Source organism: Coffea arabica, chromosome 7e, assembly GCF_036785885.1.
Source record: "Coffea arabica cultivar ET-39 chromosome 7e, Coffea Arabica ET-39 HiFi, whole genome shotgun sequence".
Taxonomy (NCBI): Eukaryota; Viridiplantae; Streptophyta; class Magnoliopsida; order Gentianales; family Rubiaceae; genus Coffea; species Coffea arabica.
This window is the reverse complement of record NC_092323.1, coordinates 10,796,015-10,815,142: the sequence shown is the minus strand read 5'-3', so window position 1 is coordinate 10,815,142 and position 19,128 is coordinate 10,796,015. Positions and strand designations below refer to the sequence as shown.

General features: G+C 36.0%; 3 protein-coding genes across 5 annotated transcripts; 1 reads left to right on the top strand and 2 right to left on the bottom strand.

Moving 5' to 3' along the window:
* Positions 1-4,132: 4,132 nt before the first annotated feature.
* Positions 4,133-11,029, bottom strand: LOC113702390 (nibrin homolog). Of its 2 annotated transcripts, none has more exons than XM_027223580.2 (14): positions 10,843-11,029; positions 10,393-10,446; positions 9,995-10,259; positions 9,535-9,623; positions 8,736-8,866; positions 8,339-8,385; positions 8,094-8,202; positions 7,558-7,644; positions 7,154-7,325; positions 5,353-5,858; positions 4,890-4,951; positions 4,697-4,799; positions 4,553-4,613; positions 4,133-4,342 (listed from the first exon to the last, which is right to left on the bottom strand). In XM_027223580.2, the coding sequence occupies exons 1-13, from the start codon at positions 10,877-10,879 to the stop codon at positions 4,560-4,562; spliced, it is 1,716 nt and encodes a 571-aa protein (XP_027079381.1). In that variant the 5' UTR covers positions 10,880-11,029; the 3' UTR covers positions 4,133-4,342; positions 4,553-4,559. The 2 variants fall into 2 exon arrangements, with proteins under 2 accessions (XP_027079381.1, XP_027079382.1); XM_027223581.2 differs by having other exon boundaries at positions 5,428-5,858.
* A 1,218-nt stretch (positions 11,030-12,247) lies between these two features.
* Positions 12,248-16,936, top strand: LOC113701258 (protein ROOT PRIMORDIUM DEFECTIVE 1). 2 transcript variants are annotated; one of them, XM_027221820.2, is made up of 2 exons: positions 12,248-13,863; positions 16,070-16,936. In XM_027221820.2, the coding sequence occupies exon 1, from the start codon at positions 12,361-12,363 to the stop codon at positions 13,663-13,665; it is 1,305 nt and encodes a 434-aa protein (XP_027077621.2). In that variant the 5' UTR covers positions 12,248-12,360; the 3' UTR covers positions 13,666-13,863; positions 16,070-16,936. The 2 variants fall into 2 exon arrangements, with proteins under 2 accessions (XP_027077621.2, XP_027077620.2); XM_027221819.2 differs by having other exon boundaries at positions 16,027-16,936.
* A 946-nt stretch (positions 16,937-17,882) lies between these two features.
* On the bottom strand, positions 17,883-18,844 carry LOC113700962 (uncharacterized). The gene is made up of 2 exons (XM_027221390.2): positions 18,491-18,844; positions 17,883-18,388 (listed from the first exon to the last, which is right to left on the bottom strand). The coding sequence occupies exons 1-2, from the start codon at positions 18,738-18,740 to the stop codon at positions 18,183-18,185; spliced, it is 456 nt and encodes a 151-aa protein (XP_027077191.1). The 5' UTR covers positions 18,741-18,844; the 3' UTR covers positions 17,883-18,182.
* Between the last annotated feature and the right edge of the window lie 284 nt (positions 18,845-19,128).

The window sequence follows — 19,128 nt, the reverse complement described above, 5'->3', positions numbered from 1 at the left end:
GATTGAAGCAAAGCAACTCAGTTAAGTCAGTCAGCCACTTCATTATGATAGAAGAACTACATATAACACTATTTCTTTAATTTAAAACTCAAACTCTTTGAACCATAATTTGTTTACCGAATATGAAGAAAAATCCATAGCATATCTTCATTGCAAAATTGCATAACATGCTTTACCGATACCTATACATGATCTTTATAAAGAAAGATGTGAACTTTAACACTATGATTAGTAAAAACAGAACCAAACCCAACAAAAAAAAAATTAGATAAAGACATCTATGATAATAGGTGCAGTTGGGTGACTCAATTTGGGTTCAACGGTTAAAACAAAGTACAGATTACTAAAAAAAGATGAAAAAATCATTCAAAACGTCCCTCACATTTTACAAAATAACTTTTTTCGTTCTTCACTTTTAAAAATGTAATTTTACGTCCCTACAAATTCGCATTGGTCAAATTTGGTCCTTACTTAGGTTTTCGACTAGTTTTTTGTCGGAATTCACCACGTGCCTTGCACATGATCATATTTTAAGGGCAAAATTGTCAAATCAAATTTAATATAATTCGCTTTATAATCCCTCACATTTCATAAAATAAATTTTTCGTCTCATACATTTCACAAAATGAATTTTTTCATCTTTTATTGATCATGTGTGTGAATAATTTTTTTTTAAATTCATGTATATATCTATTTGATTTCACCTAAATTTTTCGTCTCATACATTTCACAAAATGAATTTTTTCATCTTTTATTGATCATGTGTGTGAATAATTTTTTTTAAATCCATGTATATATCTATTTGATTTCACCTGAAAAGTATGGATAGCATGTGAAATCAAATAAAGATATATTACATATTATTCGTACTGTTCAAGTGAAATCAAATAGATATATACATGGGTTTAAAAAAATTGTTAGTTTTTCACTTATATTCATTTTCTTTTATTCAAAATTTGAAAATAAAGAAGACATTTAATTCTAAATGTTATCGAGTGTTTATATCGAATTAAATTTGGACAGAAAAAATAAACAAAAAAAAGTATGACAAAAAGAAATAAGTGATTGGCACTTTCAAATATTAAGACAATCACAAGGCAAGTAATTCAACTGTTGGTCTTAAAAGTGTCGAGTAGAAATTCAGATTTAAACTGAAATTTGTTAGTACAATTATAGAATTCAAGTTAGAACCCATTAATTAGATGATCTTATTATACAACTCAATAAATAAATTATTACCAAAAGAGAAAGGTCACAAATATTGAATAGGTTCAAATGGTGAAATCATATAAACATATACATGGGTTTCAAACAAAATTATTAGGTTAAAACTCCTATATATATCTATTGAATAGGATATGTATAACTACGATTAACATGTTTAGATGAAATCCAATAGAGATAAATTACATATTATTCGTACTGTTCGGATAAAATCAAATAGACATATACGTAGGTTTATAGAAAAAAACTATTCATACACATGATCAGTGAGAGATGAAAAAATTCATTTTTTGAAATGTGAAGAATGAAACAATTCATTTTATAAAATGTTAGGGACGGAAAAATTCATTTTGTGAAATATGAGGGATTATGAATTAGATTATGTAAAAATTTGATTTGACAATTTTGCCCTTAAAAAATGATCACATGCAAGTCACGTGGTGGATTCCGGCCAAAAACTAGTCGGAAACTTAGGTAGGGACCAAATTTGGTTAATGTGAATTTGTAAGGGACGTAAAATTTTACTTTTAAAAGTGAGGGACGAAAAAAGTCATCTTGTAAAATGTGAATGACTTTTCGAACGATTTTCCCAAAAAAGATCTATTGCTTACCTCCTAAAAAATGAATTCACGGAGGGAAAAACTCTGAAAAATCCTTGCTGATGCTATAGGTGAAGTCTTGGATAAAAACTTGCATATTTCTCCTGTAGATTGGTTTAAGCTGCACTTTTTGGAAAAAAGAACTGATGTTGAACGTGGGCATCCTCTGGTTGATCATCTTAAGCAGCTAGCATCAGTTTTCTTTTAAGCCAACTTTCGTCTGGGTTCAGGCTTGTCGCTTGTTCTCCTGGAGTTTTATGCTCTTCGCTTCTAAGTTCTAATGTGGCCAATAGCTACTAAAGCCGCTATTAGATTGGGCTGGGAGACAATTGAATTAACCTAATCAAATTCAAAGAGTTAATAAAATCTCTATTTCAACTCAATTTTGTATGCATTCGAAAAAAAAAAAAAACTCAATTTTGTATTATTGAAAACATTGGTTTGAATGCAATTTTGATTTATAAATTTATTCAAAGAAACAAACTAAATTTAAACGATTGACTTCGACTTGTTTGTAATTTATAACCCTAATAATAAACTTTTGCAATGAAAATTTAATTCGAGTGACATTTGTTGATTATTAGGTGGAAGTAGTGTGAACTAGATTCTTTTTTTTTTTTTTAAGAAATAGTATATGTTAGTGATATAGAGGGTGGACACAAAACTAAAATCTTTTGTTGATGCTAAATTTTGAACCATTTTGTCCTCTTGTCAATCTAAATATCATATTAACGACTACTTGACAAAAAGAAGAACAAAAAAGCCCATAAAACGAAAATAGGATGCTTAATGTGAGTATATCGTAATATAAATTTTGTCTTAACATTTGTCTTTAGATTTTTATCTTTGTTCTTAGAAAGTGATAAAGAGGAAATTACCTAAAATTAAAATCTTTAGTATTAGCTTAATGATATAGTTTTTTACCCCTTTTACTCGAGTAAATATCAAAAGGCTCTCAAGCATGAATTTACAGCATTGTACATGTTAACTCAATCAAGCCATTTTGGTTATGACCATGACCTTGCATGTTTAACTCAATCAAATGGGACACCATATGGAAGCAAAAAGGTCCGAGAAGATGGCAATTCATCCTTTGGTTTATCAAGCACAATAAGCTGCTTACAAGTGCTGAAAAGGCTAGAAGACATCTTCAAGAGGATGTTTCCTGCAATATTTGTGGGGCTTGCACAGAAACAGCTCTTCACGCTGTTCGGGATTGTGTCTGGATCAAGAAAATATGGAAGGAGCTAGTTGTCCCACCCAATTGGGAGCAATTCTTTGAAATGCCACTTGAGGAATGGGTTGACTGGAATCTAAAGGATGGAAGAGCGGGAAAGCTTCAGACCATCAAAACTGGCTGTTACTCCGCCAGTAGTAGGAGATGTAAGGATTGATACATAAAATAACTTTTTATTTGATTGATAATCATATAAAGCAGACGAAATTTTAGCCATTTGCAGTTGGGCAGTTCTTTTTCAATTAGTGGTCTATTTTGCTTGGAGTGGGAGGAATGAGTTCTGCATCAAAGGTGATGACAAGAAAACTCCAGGTCAGGACTAAAGAACTGGTAGCACAGGCAGAACAAGCGCACGCAGCTTTGTCCTCCAAAAGTAACCAGCAGCAAATGGAACTTTAGTTTTATCAGTTGGAGCAAGCCACCAGAGGAATGGCATATGGAACTTTTGTTTATCGGTTGGGGTCAAGCCACACCAGAGGAATGGATAAAGGTCAATGTTGACGGAGCCTCAACTAACAACCTGGGGCTTGCAGGTGCTAGAGGGCTTCTACGAGATGCTCTAGGAAGATGGCAAGGTCGTTTCTGTGCTAAAGTAGGAATTGCTAGCAAAGCAATGTAGCAGCAGAATTATTGCGTTCAGAATCTGACATGGGATTTAGGATATCAACGAGTCATCTTAGAATTGGATTCAGTGACCAGTATATCCCTTGTTCGAGGGAACGTACAGGACAGCACCCACCATAAAATATCCCTTGTTCGCAGAGCAGAGACGGGGATTCTAAAATATCCCGTACATGGAGGGAAGGGAACGTTTGTGCAGATTATCTGGCAAAGAAGAGCATCAACATGGATTTGGTCTTCCAGAGACTACGGAACCCACCAGATGAGCTGATTGAGGGGTGACCAACCCAAGATTTGTTGCTTGCAACAGATAGGGCATTAGGCCGTCCCAAAAAAAAAAAAATCAATCAAGAAAGTTGTCTCACTATTTGATTTCTACTCCTGTTGAGTTAATCTAATCGGATGGAGTTACTTATTGAAAGTTTAAGTTGAATGGTGAGAAATATTGAACTTCAAGAAAATAATGAACTACTACATTACTACATATAAAGCTATTTCCATCCCATCATTCGCAAATCATTCTCATCAATATACTACCTCTCTTGAACTCTACAATTATACCAACTCATTGCGAATATAAACTCCTCATATTATACGGGGAGAAAATACCGTCCGATCGAGTTTGTAGAGTTTGCCAAAAATGTCATAAGAAGGCAGAGACCTGCGGAGAAATGAGGATGAAAGAACCAAATTGAGAAGATCTGGAAATAGAAAATGCAGCATTTGGAGATACGAATATTACATCCCAGCTACGATTAAGAATAAAATCTGCAGACGAATTACTAAGATACAACTAGCATAATATCCCTCGCCAAGCTCTGAGCATTGAGCAACATGCCCAGAATTTACACATTCTAAAGTAGAAAATTACCAGGAAGTCAAGTATAAGCAACAAGTCCTGTGCGAGAGCCAGCTGCATTCCGTCTTCTCCCCTACATCAATTAACAAAATACACAATATTTTCAGCAAAACCTCCTGGCAGTACATGTAGGATTGAGGGTTCAAAATTACACACCTTCTCATATTTAAATAAGTCCTCTGCTAAGGCTTCCATTTGTTTTCTCTTTTTCTCTTCTTTCAGATATTCAGCTACTTCCTCATTTCCATAGTCCGATTCTCTAACAGAATAGCAATTATTGTGGAAAATCATACACAGACTGTACACGATATGTATTCTAGCCAAATCCTTCAGAGGACAGAAATCATACTTGTAAGGATCCTTTGAGAATGGAATGAGACTGCTGAAACTATTTCCAGACGGAGTCTCCCTCTAGAGAATTGCATAATGGTCAAGGAAGAGGATTAGCAAGAGAGAGAATTTAAGGAACATAATAAAGAAAACACTCAAGGGTGCAGACAACCCCAGAAACATCTTGAAGAAAGATTCTGACATAGGCCAAAAAAAAAAAAAAATCTGTAGACAATTCAATTACTTGCCTAGGCCTGGATAACCCACACCACAACCTACCTTCCCAAATGGCAGGTCAAAGTTACAACATGATACCACCATTATATAAAGAAGAATGCTCCAATCTACCAAACCCATTGTAGTATTAAAACTTGTTTCATCGCAACAGATATTAGAATCTGTTGAAAACTTCTTATCCACAAGTTTCAGTTTCAGTAATTACTATAAGTTCTCATAATCCAGCCTAGATCAGAATCAATTACCTTTCGGAAACGTTTAAAATTTATGACAGCATCATTTGTAGAAAAATGAACTGATGCTGATAGAGAATCTCTTACGATAAGATCTTGGCTGTATATAACATCCACGTTCCCACATTCTGACTCTTCAACTTTTTCTAATCTCGATCCTGTTCTACCATCTCTGTTCCTCAAGCCAGTGAAAGAAGCACCTTCAGACCATTTAATGGACACATTATTGCATGGTATCTCCTCTTTGATCTCATGTTCAATGGCATTTACACTAGCCAGAGTAATATTTCCCTTCCTATCAGTTTCAGTAGATTCTATTACATTGATTGCAGTTTCTTCTCCGCTATCATGCTGAGTGGATTCTATCATATGTAAATCTGTCATCTCTTTGCTGTCATGCTCAGAGGATTCTACTGAATAGACAGCAGTTGAGGTGTGAACGGCTGTGGCAGTTTCCACTTCTTCATCAGAATCTGCCACCACTGTCTCATCTGTGGAGCATGAAGAAGTGACAAGCACTGCAAAAGGAACAAAATATACAATAAAAAAGCTGAAAGTGCAAAAGATTACTCTTTCTTTGTAAATAAGGCTGAAAGTGCAAAAGATTACTCTTTCTTTGTAAAATTTATTAATATTTTATTTTATGCAAATGTAAAATTTCAATAAGGCCAAATGCATAATACAATTAAGACATGAACACAAAGTAATTCTACCAAGTAGGCTAAAGGAAAAAGTTAATTGAGAGAACTTAAATGCTTCTGATGACAGCATCCATCACAGAGAAAATTTCTCCACTCACTTTGCATAAGCTCAAAAGTTCTTTCTTTCTTCAGTACTGGAGAAGATACATTGAATATCCACTGTTGTTGTCATGAGTCAAGTAAAAACTATTAGCACTAAAAACCAAGGACGCCAATGAGAAGAATGTGGAAAGTTACAAAACTAAAACTAGACTAAGAGGTTTGAAAGATTGGGTTGTTTGGTTGGAAGGTCTGAAGAAGAAACTAGAGGAGGAGGAGGAGAAGAAGAGTGGAGGAAGTCCAGAAAATAAATGCAAAAACTGTCTTGGAGAAAGAAGAAGAAAGAAGAAGTCAATTTCTTAGAAATCAATTTCATTAGTTTGGGAACACCAATAAAACCAACCATACATCTAAAACTTCCAATAGAAATATCAATATTTGGACATATAACCCCAATTTCATGTGCATTGTAAACAAAGCCAGATATCGGATATATAATAAATCTAATTCCACGTGGTTTTTCAATTAAGGCACTTTGTTTTGCAGCCGTTTTCTATTGTTAGTACTCCTATTGTCTCATATGCCCCTTGGCCACCTACATGAATTCTGCAGGAGTTGAAAATACTTGCTGCACCCAAAACCCATTTGAACTGTTAAAGAATGAGAGAAATTCAGAAAATGTCTTTCCTGCAATGAGAAAATTGATCCCGTTTAGTATCCTGGGGATTAGACCTAATTTTGACTAGGTGGTCATGTACTAAGGGTGACATCTTGCCCTGTCAAATGGCATATACCCTGCACATCACCTGAATTTTCTGCAAATCCACTCGCAGGCAACAAGAATATTATTTTCCTTTAACAATTCTTTTCGTTGAAGGACCAGCAATATGCATCATCAAATAAACATCATCAAATTATTTTTTATCTTTTTTGTTTAAAAAATGAAGAGAAATAGTTCTTGAAAAGAGGAAACGGCAAGAAATTCATGCTTTGAAATTTTCCATGTGAAACAGTAAACTGGGACACAAAAACAAGGCAATGCTGCCCAACCCGACAGTAAGGCAGCTACTTACCAGGAGGTGATATAATGATCAAAGGATCCAGATGTCCGGATAAGACGGCTGAAATCAAATCCATCTCATTTACACTAGGCAGTGACCTAATGCTCTGAGAGCCGTTTGAACTGCTGGTTGCTCCAGTAGGAATTACCCTTACCACATGTCTAATTCCTTCTTCCTCCAATACCTGTGAGCATCATCCCATTGATCAACAATGAAGAAATGATTGAACCCTCATTAAAAGTTTTTACCTTGTAGTGTTCTCTAGATACATTGACTACCTCTAACTACAAGGTCAATAGTAGCTATGTTAATGCAACTATCTTGCATTGAGGAGTAACTAGGCATAATATAAACTAAAAAATGTAAACAACCAGTCATGTTATCTTGGCTATCAAGCAGTAGGTAAAGGAACATACTTGGCTATCAATGCAGAAACCTTCCAGGGAAGCAACTTTTGCACCACCCACTTCCAGTAGTGGTTGCAACTTGTCCTTGTGTCTATACTGTAAGGCAGAAGAAACATAAGCCACAGTTGAGGGTCAAGCATCTACCAAGCTAGTCCAAAATTTTGTAAAAATGGAGTGAGACAGCAGATAACAGTTATAGCAGCAGTAATTACAGCTGTAACAGTAGTAGCAGAGTACAACAAAAAATTGTGCTGTGCAGCTATTAGTTTGAGATAACTTTCATTTCTCTCTGCTAAACATGCATTTTATTGCATTTTGTGAACCACCTGAATGGATAATGTCCATTCATAATTTACTAGAATCATGGGTTCCAAGAAGCTGGTTGTTAATATGCTGAAAGTGCCACTGGAGCTATAGCACTTGCTTGACTACTCAAACACAATGGACATCGACCTACTTGTTCACCCCAGGCAAACAAACGTAACAGATAGGAAAGAAAACTTAAATTATCACATGAGATTTCTGAAGTGAAACAGGAATAAGACCTTATTTCTTGACTCCAACAAAAAAGTATATCCATTCAAACAATTGTCTCGAGATTGAGGGTCTGCAACTCTGACAGATGCTTCTTCCAGCAAAAGTGTCGGAGAATAACTGAGAAAAAGGACACAGCAATAAATCCAAAAGAAAGCTTGCGCTTGCCAAAAGAAAGCTTCCACTATAAGCAGAAACAACAACACCATGCTCTAGCAATGGTCCCACAAAGAAATGAAATCCATGCATTACTTACGACGAATAGCTTGGAATTTCCGTGCATATGTTTTTCCCTGCAATAAACTTTGAAAGACGAGTATTCAGTTATCAAAATGTTTGAGTCATTATGTTTAGAAATAAAGTATCTACTAGATTCAGAACCACATAAAATAGGTAGCAAGTGCAGCCATTCAAAAAGTAGAACTTACTGTAAACCATAAAACTCCAACTAAAGCTAAAGATGGGCTGCCATTATTGCAAGGCAGAGCTTCAAGGAACCTAGCGAGTATCAATACTAGTGAAGACTATAACTGGATATTTAAACTTCCGAATCCAAGCAGTACAATATCCATACTTAGTCCTCATGCTCATAAAAAAAAATCGCTTCAGAAGTGAATCAATCTAGAAATGATACAGGAATGATGTAAATATACCTCAATCCAGTCAAAGGAGATGAAAGGTTTTTTAGCCACAATAGCATCAATTAACTCTTCCTTCAAAGGAACCAAATCATCAATCAGCACATGTGTGCACTTTAAACTCCACTCTTGAGCAACACAAGCACCTGATTCAAAAAGCACGACTTACTCAAAATACAGAATATCTGAAAAAGGTCTCATTACAAATTTATTTGCAGATTTAAACCAGTCAAGAAATGTCAAAATAAATAAGAACGGACAAATAAAACAAAAATGACACTTCAATAAACATCCAAAACGACACACGAAAACTATTCAGTACTGAAGTCTGAAGATTCTGAATTATTTATCGTTTCACTTTCAACAGTTTCAGAAATTCTATTATCCTTTTTCCAGTCAATTTTTCATACAAAGCCACCACAACCTCAGACAATAAATGACCACTACTGATATCAGCCTTAGCAATAACACATTTTACAACAAAGTATATGTGGTTTGAACTTATTAGACAGGGGATTCAATATTTAATCTCCTTGGGAAAAGTTACTACTACACATTTAGCATGCCCAACTCTTTTTTCAGAGGATATTGTAACTGCAATACTGAAGAGGCCAGAAAGTCCTAAAGAGGGCAATTTCTTTCTTAAGCTATAACTGTTGGCCGCAAAAGTCAAATTATTCATTTATATGAAGGGTACCGAACAACGATAATACAAAGGTAAGTAACATGCAGTAAGGAGAAGGAAAATCTTTGCATATGACAGGAATGCCTAGAAAAGAGTTTTAGCAGAGTTGGTACGTTAAAAGATACAAACCTATTGACAATATCTTCTGTCGAAGGGGGTCCTTGACTTGCAAATCCTTTGAACAGCAATACAAAAATATGAAGGGAACATAACCAAATCTGCCAGGCAACAGTCAGTTCATCAAGACAGGCAAACAGCATCAGAAGGTTTGGTCCTTTTGTGCTTCTAAGTAATCTCAAAATACACATACTGCTATTAATGTGTCAAATTCATTTAAGTGTCATGTCCTTAGTGGTATAAGACCAAATTTATACACAAAAAGCGATACCACATAACCATAAAGAAAAAAGGGCAATGCCAGTGAATGATCTCCTCTAACCAGACTAGCATGCAGCATGCCATAAATCCAGTTCCATGCCTGAGTTGTATGTCTGCCAAGTCCCAATTCATAATTGACCAATCTTATCGTTCGCTGCCAAGTCCTCCCCAAAAGCACAAATGGAAATGGACTATAGTCCAGTTCAATTACCTATAGGTTGCATTTCCAGTTCCAAAAGAAACCAGGTCCCCATCCTTGAGCATTGTCTCTTTTTCTGGAAACTCGTGAACCTTCTCCTTTGACCCCAGATTCTTCTTGACAAATGTTCCATACTTAGAGCAGTCCCTTATCCGAACTTTCGAGGATATATCTGAAGATTGTCTCTGTGGATTATCGAAGCAAACCATTTCATCTATCACAATCTCCGCATGTATCCTCGAAACACCTTTGTCTTTGTTTATGATTATATCACATCCTACATAAACGCATTCAAAAATAGAGGCATGAGGCACTCAACATCATAAGCTTAACAGATCAAAAACTGAATATGGTTTCTGGTCTAAATAATATCAAGAAGAGCATTACAACTTTCCAATGATCAATAATACCTTTGCGACCAACTTTGTAAGTCCCTTTGCTGAAAAAGTAGTATCTATCTTCACCTGTAACAAAAACAGCTACAACTGCGTTAGCCAAAGCTAGGATTTTAGATGACAATTCTTTTCTTCTTTAACTCGTATTGTACAAAATGTTAACTTCTAACTTCCCAATACAGCTCAGAAGGATAAAAAATCTATATACAACCAATCCATCATACTCCCTGCTATTTTTCAACTTCAATTTGAAGAAATACAACACAAACTATTATTGAATTTTCTTTAGACCAAAAAACTGTCCCATACCATCCAATAACACATTAGCATCAGTGCAGCATATTCCCCACTCCGTGTTAAACATATTTTACATAAGAAAAATTAAACCACAATACCGCATGGTAAAAGAAGCTTCAATAATGTTAAGTAAATTTCGGGTTGGATAGTATAGATGAAAAATGGAACCTGGGAGAGGGTCGACGGGAAAGAGACCCCACACCATTTCTTGATGGTTTTCCTGAGTTGCTGATGCTTGACAGCGCCCCCCAGTCCCACTCGAAGAAGTTGAGGTCCGGCTGCCACGGTCTCGGCCGTGTAACGGGGACGTTTTGGCTTTCTTATTAATTAACGGGGAATTTTGCAAGTTTATATTTCCTTTTTACCTTTTTTGTATCCCCAAGCAAATCTCTTTTTATGAGTTTAAAATGCAACTATTTACCTAAAACCAAAAAAATCATCAAATCCAGCTAAATTTTATTATTGTCTAATTTATTTTCTGAGCCAATTACTAATAACTCCATAAGTTTTACGTGAGTTATTATCCTACGATGGAGCTAAATCTACACCCTCTTATCCTGAATCCACACATAAGAAGTTAGAAAACCAACATGTTAATATTTAATAAATTTTTTAAACCTTTCGTAATTCTGAATTAATGCTTTCACACACCATAAGCAATTTACCTGTCACTATTCTTTTAATCATTTTTTTCATTAGTTTATCTTTAAATACTTTCAATGGCAATCATTTCTTTCATTAGTTTTATTTTTAAAATATTTTCAATAACAATATCTTGCTAGGTTTGAGAAATCTTGGACTTATAAGATGTATGATATATATTCTTAATTTTTTTTTCAATATCTTTGGCATTTATATATAACTCCATGGGAAATTTTGGTTGTTAATCAAATGTTATACCAAATTTAGGGATCATTAGATGTTTCATTTATAGGATGTGCATCTATTACATTAAAGTGATGAAATTATTTATGTAGTAGCACCTTTGTGCATACACATGATCTCTAGCTCTCTATTATCTGGTTTGATTAGTTTCATGCGTTTATTATTATTTAAAGATGCTTAAAATAATGCAAATTATTAAAAATAACATGGAATAAATTTTTAAAAATTAAGAAATAATTGAAAGAACAGTGTTATGGCAATATGAAATTATAATGGCACAAAAGCTATCGAACTGAACTTTGGTTCCAGCACATAAAGGAACAAAAGCTATCTTTGAAGAAAAAAAAAAACCTCATAGAATATTATGGTTGGTGTTTAAGCCTTCACAATTTGCCCTTTAAATATATTTTTTTTGGGTAAATCTCAATCAAATTAATTACTTATTAAACTCGAGCATTAAAAGCTATAATTTCATTTGGGCTTTCATTAGATTCGTAGACAAACTACTCTCCAATGTACTTTTGGGCTTTTATTAGATTCAGTGAGACAAAAACAACTCTTCACTAATTGGGCCACGCTCGATTCAAATGTCCAGTTGCTTGAATTTCCTTTCACCCATATTTACACTGATTAAAGTCGTTATCAGCTATCAGCGCCTTTATGCCCCCACCCCTTCTCTTACCAACACATGCAGGGAAATTAGATAGGCCTTTTTAATCACATATTTATTAAGGATTAATTTGAATTTAAAGGCGTCCTCCGAGACTAACAATTACTCCTCCGCCTTCGGCCACCCCAACAATGGCCACCGCAACTATCAAAAGACTCACTGCCACCCTCAAACCAACCGTTATCTCTGCCACTATCATCCGCCGCAAAACCACCTCAGCAGAATATGTAGCCTCCAGAGCTCGAGACCCGACTTTCGAAAAGCTCATGGACAAGTACAGAAACCTCCTCAAAGTCATCTCCATCCAAGACCTCATCCTCGCCACCGCCACTCCCGCTTCAGAATCAAACAACCCTCCCTCCGTTCCCCTCGGCTTTCTCAACCGCCTGTCCCAGAAACTCCATCTCAACCGCGGCGCCACCGCCTTCCTACGCAAATACCCGCACATTTTCCACATTTTCAACCACCCCACCAAATTTGAACCCTTTTGCACCCTCCAGTTGGCTGCCCTGGAAATCTTTGATCATGAATCACAAGCGATCAATGCTTCAATCCCACTTGTGGTTGACAGATTGGTGCGACTTCTGTCGATTTCTCTCACCAAGACACTACCTTTGAGGGCCATTTTCAAAGTATGGAAAGAGCTTGGACTGCCTGACGACTTTGAGAGCTCGGTAATTGCGAAAAACCCGAATCTGTTTGCTCTTGATGATGGCAATGAACCTAATACTCATGTTTTAAAGCTAGTTAGCGAGGTAGATAAGAGTAGTTTAATTGCTTCTGTTGAGGATTGGAGATTAACGGAGTGTTGCAGAGAGGATTGTGATGTGGATAGAACCGTGATTCGGTATAGTTTTAAGCATAACTATCCTCCAGGGATGAGGTTGAGGAAGATTTTTAAGGCTAAGGTTAACGAGTGGCAGAGTTTGCCTTATATTGGCCCGTATGAGGAGATGCCGATTGAGGGGACGAGGAGGAGTAAATTTGGGACGAAGAAAATGGAGAAGCGGGCTGCTGGGATTGTTCATGAGTTTTTGAGTTTGACTGTGGAGAAGATGGTGGAGGTTGAGAAGATTAGTCAGTTTAGGAAGTGGTTTGGGATTGATTTGAATATCCGGGATTTGTTTTTGGATCATCCAGGGATGTTTTATTTGTCGACGAAAGGGAAGAGGCACACGGTGTTTCTACGAGAGGCTTATGAAAGAGGATGCTTGATACAGCCGAACCCTGTTTATGAGGCAAGGAGGAAACTTCTTAATCTTGTTAACATGGGACGCCGTGGAATGTTAAGAAGGAATGCTAAGTTGAAGAATGTGGGTCAGAGTGAAGGGGATGGATTGGAAGAGGTGGAGAATTATGAAGATGAGGAACTAGAAGAGGCAGAGAGTAATGAAGATGAGGAACTAGAAGAGGCAGAGAGTAATGAAGAGGATTAGTTCAGGTAATTGTCATTTGGATGCTGAAATCAAGGATTTGAGACATAGGATAACAAAAGCCAAGATGTGTGAAACATAAACGTCATCTTTTTAATGTGGCTCTATGAGGAACATCTCATCCTCAGTCGAACTGGGAGGAACCAGCTAAGAGCAATTGACTCCTTAATGTGATTGCAACATCAGTCCTGAATTCACGAGGTTAGAAACTTGAATGCATTTCTTCTTTTATGTTCAAACAATTGAATTTTGAGTTAGCTTCTCTATAACCCTTCCCTACCGTGGTTAAGTTCTTGTGACACCTGTTTATGAATTTAACTATGTTAGTCAGTGCGGAGATATGTTAGTGAAGTCTATAAATTGAACACCTTCTTGACTCATGCTCAGAAAATGCTCTTACATATTCTAGTCCATAGATTTAACGAACTTTTTCTCTGCAAGCTGAAATTTTTCTTCTTTGTTTGTTTGCATAAAGGAGATGTTATCTAACTTAACTGACCAAGTGCCGCATTGTTTGCCCGTATGTAAAAGTTAATTCATCTATTTCGTGGTATGTAGTTTACAAAAATACAGGTGTTCAAGTGGATTGGAACGTGTTCTCTTTGTACACTGCTGTTGCTTCTTTAAGACGCTTTTATTTGCCTATGTCGTAAACAATTTTTCTTATAAGTCGAGGACATGTTGCAATGTTCTGCTTCCTGGTTTGCTAGTCTTGTGGGGCATGCTATTTTTTTCCGTATCTAGTGATATCATGTTCCATAGGTAATGGAATGATGCCACCTTGTTCTCTGTGTCATTGCTGATATAGCAGCAAGAATACAGTTACTTTCATAAAATCCCAACTGAGACATGGGGCCTAAGACATATAAATCATATTGGTTGCTGAGACATGTTTTTTCCGGATCTGGTGGTATTATGTTCCATAGGTGATGGAATGATGCCTCCTTGTTCTCTGTGTCATACAGCAGCAAGAATACAGTTACTTTCATAAAATCCCAACTGAGAACTCAGATGGGGAAATTCAGTGACAAAGCTTCACTGTGACATGTCGGATGCAGTATACATAGTATAAATACAATTCCTTGGTTGTTCTGCTTCTAAAATGAACAGGCCTATTGATTTTTCTTTAAAAGATTTCTTGGTCACTGGTAAATGCACCCTTATGCTAAGTTATATGTTTCTACCAAAGCTTTAATGATTTTCATTAGCACGAGGCTTTTGACAATTCCACTCAGGATAAATTACGTACTCTTATTTTTTCCATAATATGCTTAGAATTTAAAGTAAGCGAACGGTAGGGTGGCAAGACCTTCTCCCCCCCCCCCCCCCCAAAAAAAAATAATGTTCTTTGTTGTTTAAAAGTTTTTGATAATTTAAGGGGACATAACTCTTATGGAAGCCCTATGCATTGAGGTGCTGTAAAATGTTGAACAATAGCAGGACCGGGATGGATGTTGTCTGGACGGAAATCCTTTTGCCTCCCTATCAAATCTTTTCAGCTCTAGCCTTCTGAGAAAATGCAGTGATCTGATAAAAGTATCACCTAGGAATTAACATAATTCAGTTTGAAAGTGATAATATCTGAGGAGTTTTTACTTTCTGTTCCTCAGCAGAGATTTTAAAAAAACTGGCCCTTTGTTTGGGGAGTAGGTTCCTGCATGGTCTCTATTTGTGCATCGATGGAATTTTATTTGACCAAAGAAAGGAGATGTTTATCTACATTTTTATGTGAATGTAGATTAGTGGACCTAGCTTTCTTCTTATCCGGGTGATTGGTTGGATGACTGTCAAGGTTTTAGTTGAATGAAAAATTGAATTACCTCAGGCCTTTCATAGTAATCTTAATCCTTTTTATTTCATCTCTTTTCTTTATTCAACTGAAGCTCAAGTGAACGTGTCTGAACTTCTCTAAGATACATGTAATAAAAATTTGGAGTATTTCTTTCTGGAAGAAGAAATTAATTGTACTTTCTAGATGTTGGTGTAGTGGCTTGGTATCGTTCAGGAAATGAGCGTTAGTAGAAAGTCATATATTGATTATATAGATATTTTGGGGGGCTTATCAATGAGATAATCTAGATATTTGCTTCTTACCAGTACCACTTCATGTCATCCCCCCAAATTCTATTAAGGGAAAAAGGTTTGGCTTTTGTTCTGAAGTGTCTTAATGTAGCCAATGAGTCAAACTTGGATGTCCAGCTTTAACAAAATTAATCTACTAGAGATTACTGGACAGCGTTTGGTTGCGGCATAAGATACTCTTTTTTTATTTATTTATTTGTTTGTTTGTCTTGATCTGTTGGTAATGTTTCTTGCATATCTTGATGCCATTCTTTATAACTTGTCGACTCTTTTCATAACTAGGTGAATAGCTTGATGCATACTGCTGAAATGACTTTTGAACCAGAAAAGGTTCCTAAAATTAAAAAGCTCAAGGAAAAGCACGATGTCCAAGACCAAAAAAACTCTTTGGTATATCTGATTCAAGTGATAAAGAGGCTATGGAGAAGATGCCGTAATCTAAGGGCAAAATGACAATGGAGCCATCTGGAATTTTGCATCATTTGCTGAAGGTAGTACATGCTGCTCCGATGATAAATTCTGATACTTTGAACGCTCAAAGTGGGAGTTTTGATCGTTTGCCAACTAATGCTGGGAAAGGGAGTGACAGTTTTGCCTCCACAGGGAATAGGATGATGCAAAATGTTGTTTTGACCAAACAAGTAATAGAGTTTGCATTACCCTTAGAGAACTCCAAAATTGAATCATTGCTGGCAACTGCGAAGAGTGTGTGATGCATAAAAGCTGAAGACAGTCAGTCTAGTGATGAGGAGAATAGCAAATTTGGAGGTTCATTGACTGAAAATGCCACTGAACTACGTACTAAAAGTATAGACTTGAACAAGGAAAACCACAGTGGTCTTAGTAAGCTTGATACTATTTTATGTCAGTTTATAAAATAGATTGTAAATCAGGAAATATGATCTTTGTACGTGTTGAAGTTAGGTGCTATGAACGATCTCAGTGGTGTCGCGGAAGTGGATGGTGGTACAATCATCAAGCATATTCACTGCTGTCCAGTGGAAAAGGTAATTGCATTTTTAGTTCTAGAGATGTATAAAGATGTGCCCTGATTTCAGCATCATTTTTCTGAGCTCTTGTTAAAAATGTTAGTGAATGTTAGCTCATTTACATGAAGGTTAATGTAGCATGTGATCCTTATGGGCAAATTAAGCCCCATTAATATGATTTGTTGTTGTACCTATTTTCATCACTTGGAAAGTATGGTTGAAGACGATTTCCTGTGTTAATGCTTTCCCAGCCTTCCCTTGAATCTTCTGCAGACCCCGGAACTTGTACTGGTTTAATGCTGTTCTTGGTTGAGGACCATATTTAGTAGAATAGTTGCATCTTCTTGTTGGCTAAAACTAGACAAGGCAAATGGGCAGGGCGGACAGGAACTTAAAATGGGATTGAAAAATACTGGGTCCATGCCCATGCAGACCCATGTTGATTATAGGACTAATGTGTGTGGGACTAAGATACTGCCCAAAAAAATTCCATTTTATCTATTGATCTTTTTTATTTTTTGAAAACCCCCTTTCTCGTTAATCCATATGCTTAATTTTTGCCCTTTTTTATATCATTTATTTTTTTTTATTTTGTAAAAGCTCTGTACTTCTTTTTGCTTGTCATGCAATAATTTTTAAAAATAAATGTTTTTGTCGAAATAGTTTATTTGATCATTGCAATGTATCAACTAATTTCTCGTTTCTTTGAAACTTACTGGTTGCCGTGTATTGACGCAAAAAAGAAAAGAATGAAGAAGAAGAAGCTATGCAAAAGTTGAGATTGATAGTCGTCTTAACTTTCCCTTCTAAGATCTACACAAAGACAAAATTTGCATCGTGATGCGGAACATGAGGAAGCCTTTTCTTATTTTCCCTTTTATATAAATATTAAGAACAAGAGGAAGTAGGAGAGTATATCTCAATATTCACGAAATTTATGGAGGGTTAGGTGTCTCGACTTTCTTCTATCTTTTCTTTTCTCATACACAAGTATGAAGATAGATTTCTTTTTTATTAATATTCCTCTAATCAATTGGCAACTAACCCAATGAAAAACATCCAATGTAATTTTAGGATTCATATAGCACATGATTAGGTAGGAATGAGGAAACACTTAAATTTCTTTGATAAAATTAAAGAATTTCCGAATTTTCTTCTGATCAGATCACTGGATCGACCCAATGTTTGTTTTTATTTAAAACATTGATGTACTTTTTTTAACATATAATTTCACTCTAATTAGCCTCATTCATTACATTAAAAACTTCTTACCAAAAAAAAAAAAAAATTTTTTTGTTTTGCCATTAAGTGGCATGAACGAGGCTAATTTTGAAGTGAATTTCAGTTTCGACATTTTTATCACGAGCTTGAGAATCACCACTCCACCAGTCCTCGTGAAACCAAATATCAATGCAAGTCGTGATTATGTAAATAAGATGGTGAACGAAATCAACAAAAGCTGGTTTTGAACCGTTGAATCTTTTCAAGACATTCTCGAGCCCTCTCAATGGCCAGATCAATCCTGTTCCTTCTTTCGCTGCAGCCATCCCCAGCAACCCTTTGAAATTTCCGTTTTGGTCCTTCAATATTCTCATCCTCCATAACTTGTCGATCCAGAGAATCTTCTTTCTTCCTCTTCTTGCAAGCTGATGACTCTGTAATCACAACAATATACAACAGAGAAATTCCCATGAAGAAAAGAAAGAAATCTGCTATAGATCATAAAGGGGTAAAGAAAGAAAAAACGCAGAACAGACCCCGAGTTGAGACAGATGAAATATTTGAGTAACCAGTTGAGTTCTTGTAGTTGTCATGACCAGAAGGAAGAGGCAAGTTTTGTGACTCCAAGCGCGAGATGAAGGATTTAAGTTCATCCTTTAAGCAGTTAAAATTATCTGGTTGTTGAGCTTCCAAAATTTGCAACTCCTCCTTCGCTTGTTCTATCATTTCCTTCGTCTTCGACCCTGATGCTGAGCCGTATCCCCATAACGATGATGAACCTTCCATTCCGCCGGCCCTCGTGCTCAGTCTCAGTGGACAGAAACAAGAAACTATGGAGATTGACTTGCTAGAAAATTTAAAGAATGGAGAATGACTTGCAACTTGCAAGTGTGGGTTTTGACCGAAGGGGAAAAAAAATGCAAAGACCCGGAAATTAACCAGTTTGTCACTTTATTGCAACAACACCAACTCAAGGAACCTGGAAAGCTTTCTTGCAATAAATACATTTGAAAAAGTTGCTCAGAAGGAGCAACATGAAAAGACATTCTGCTGTTTCTCGACTTTCAAAGTCCCTTTTTGAACGTTTTGTCCCCCCACAAGTAGTACCACTCTGTTCTGAAATTTTTTGTAAAACAAATATATATTATAGTAATTTAATGGATGTAAAACAAAA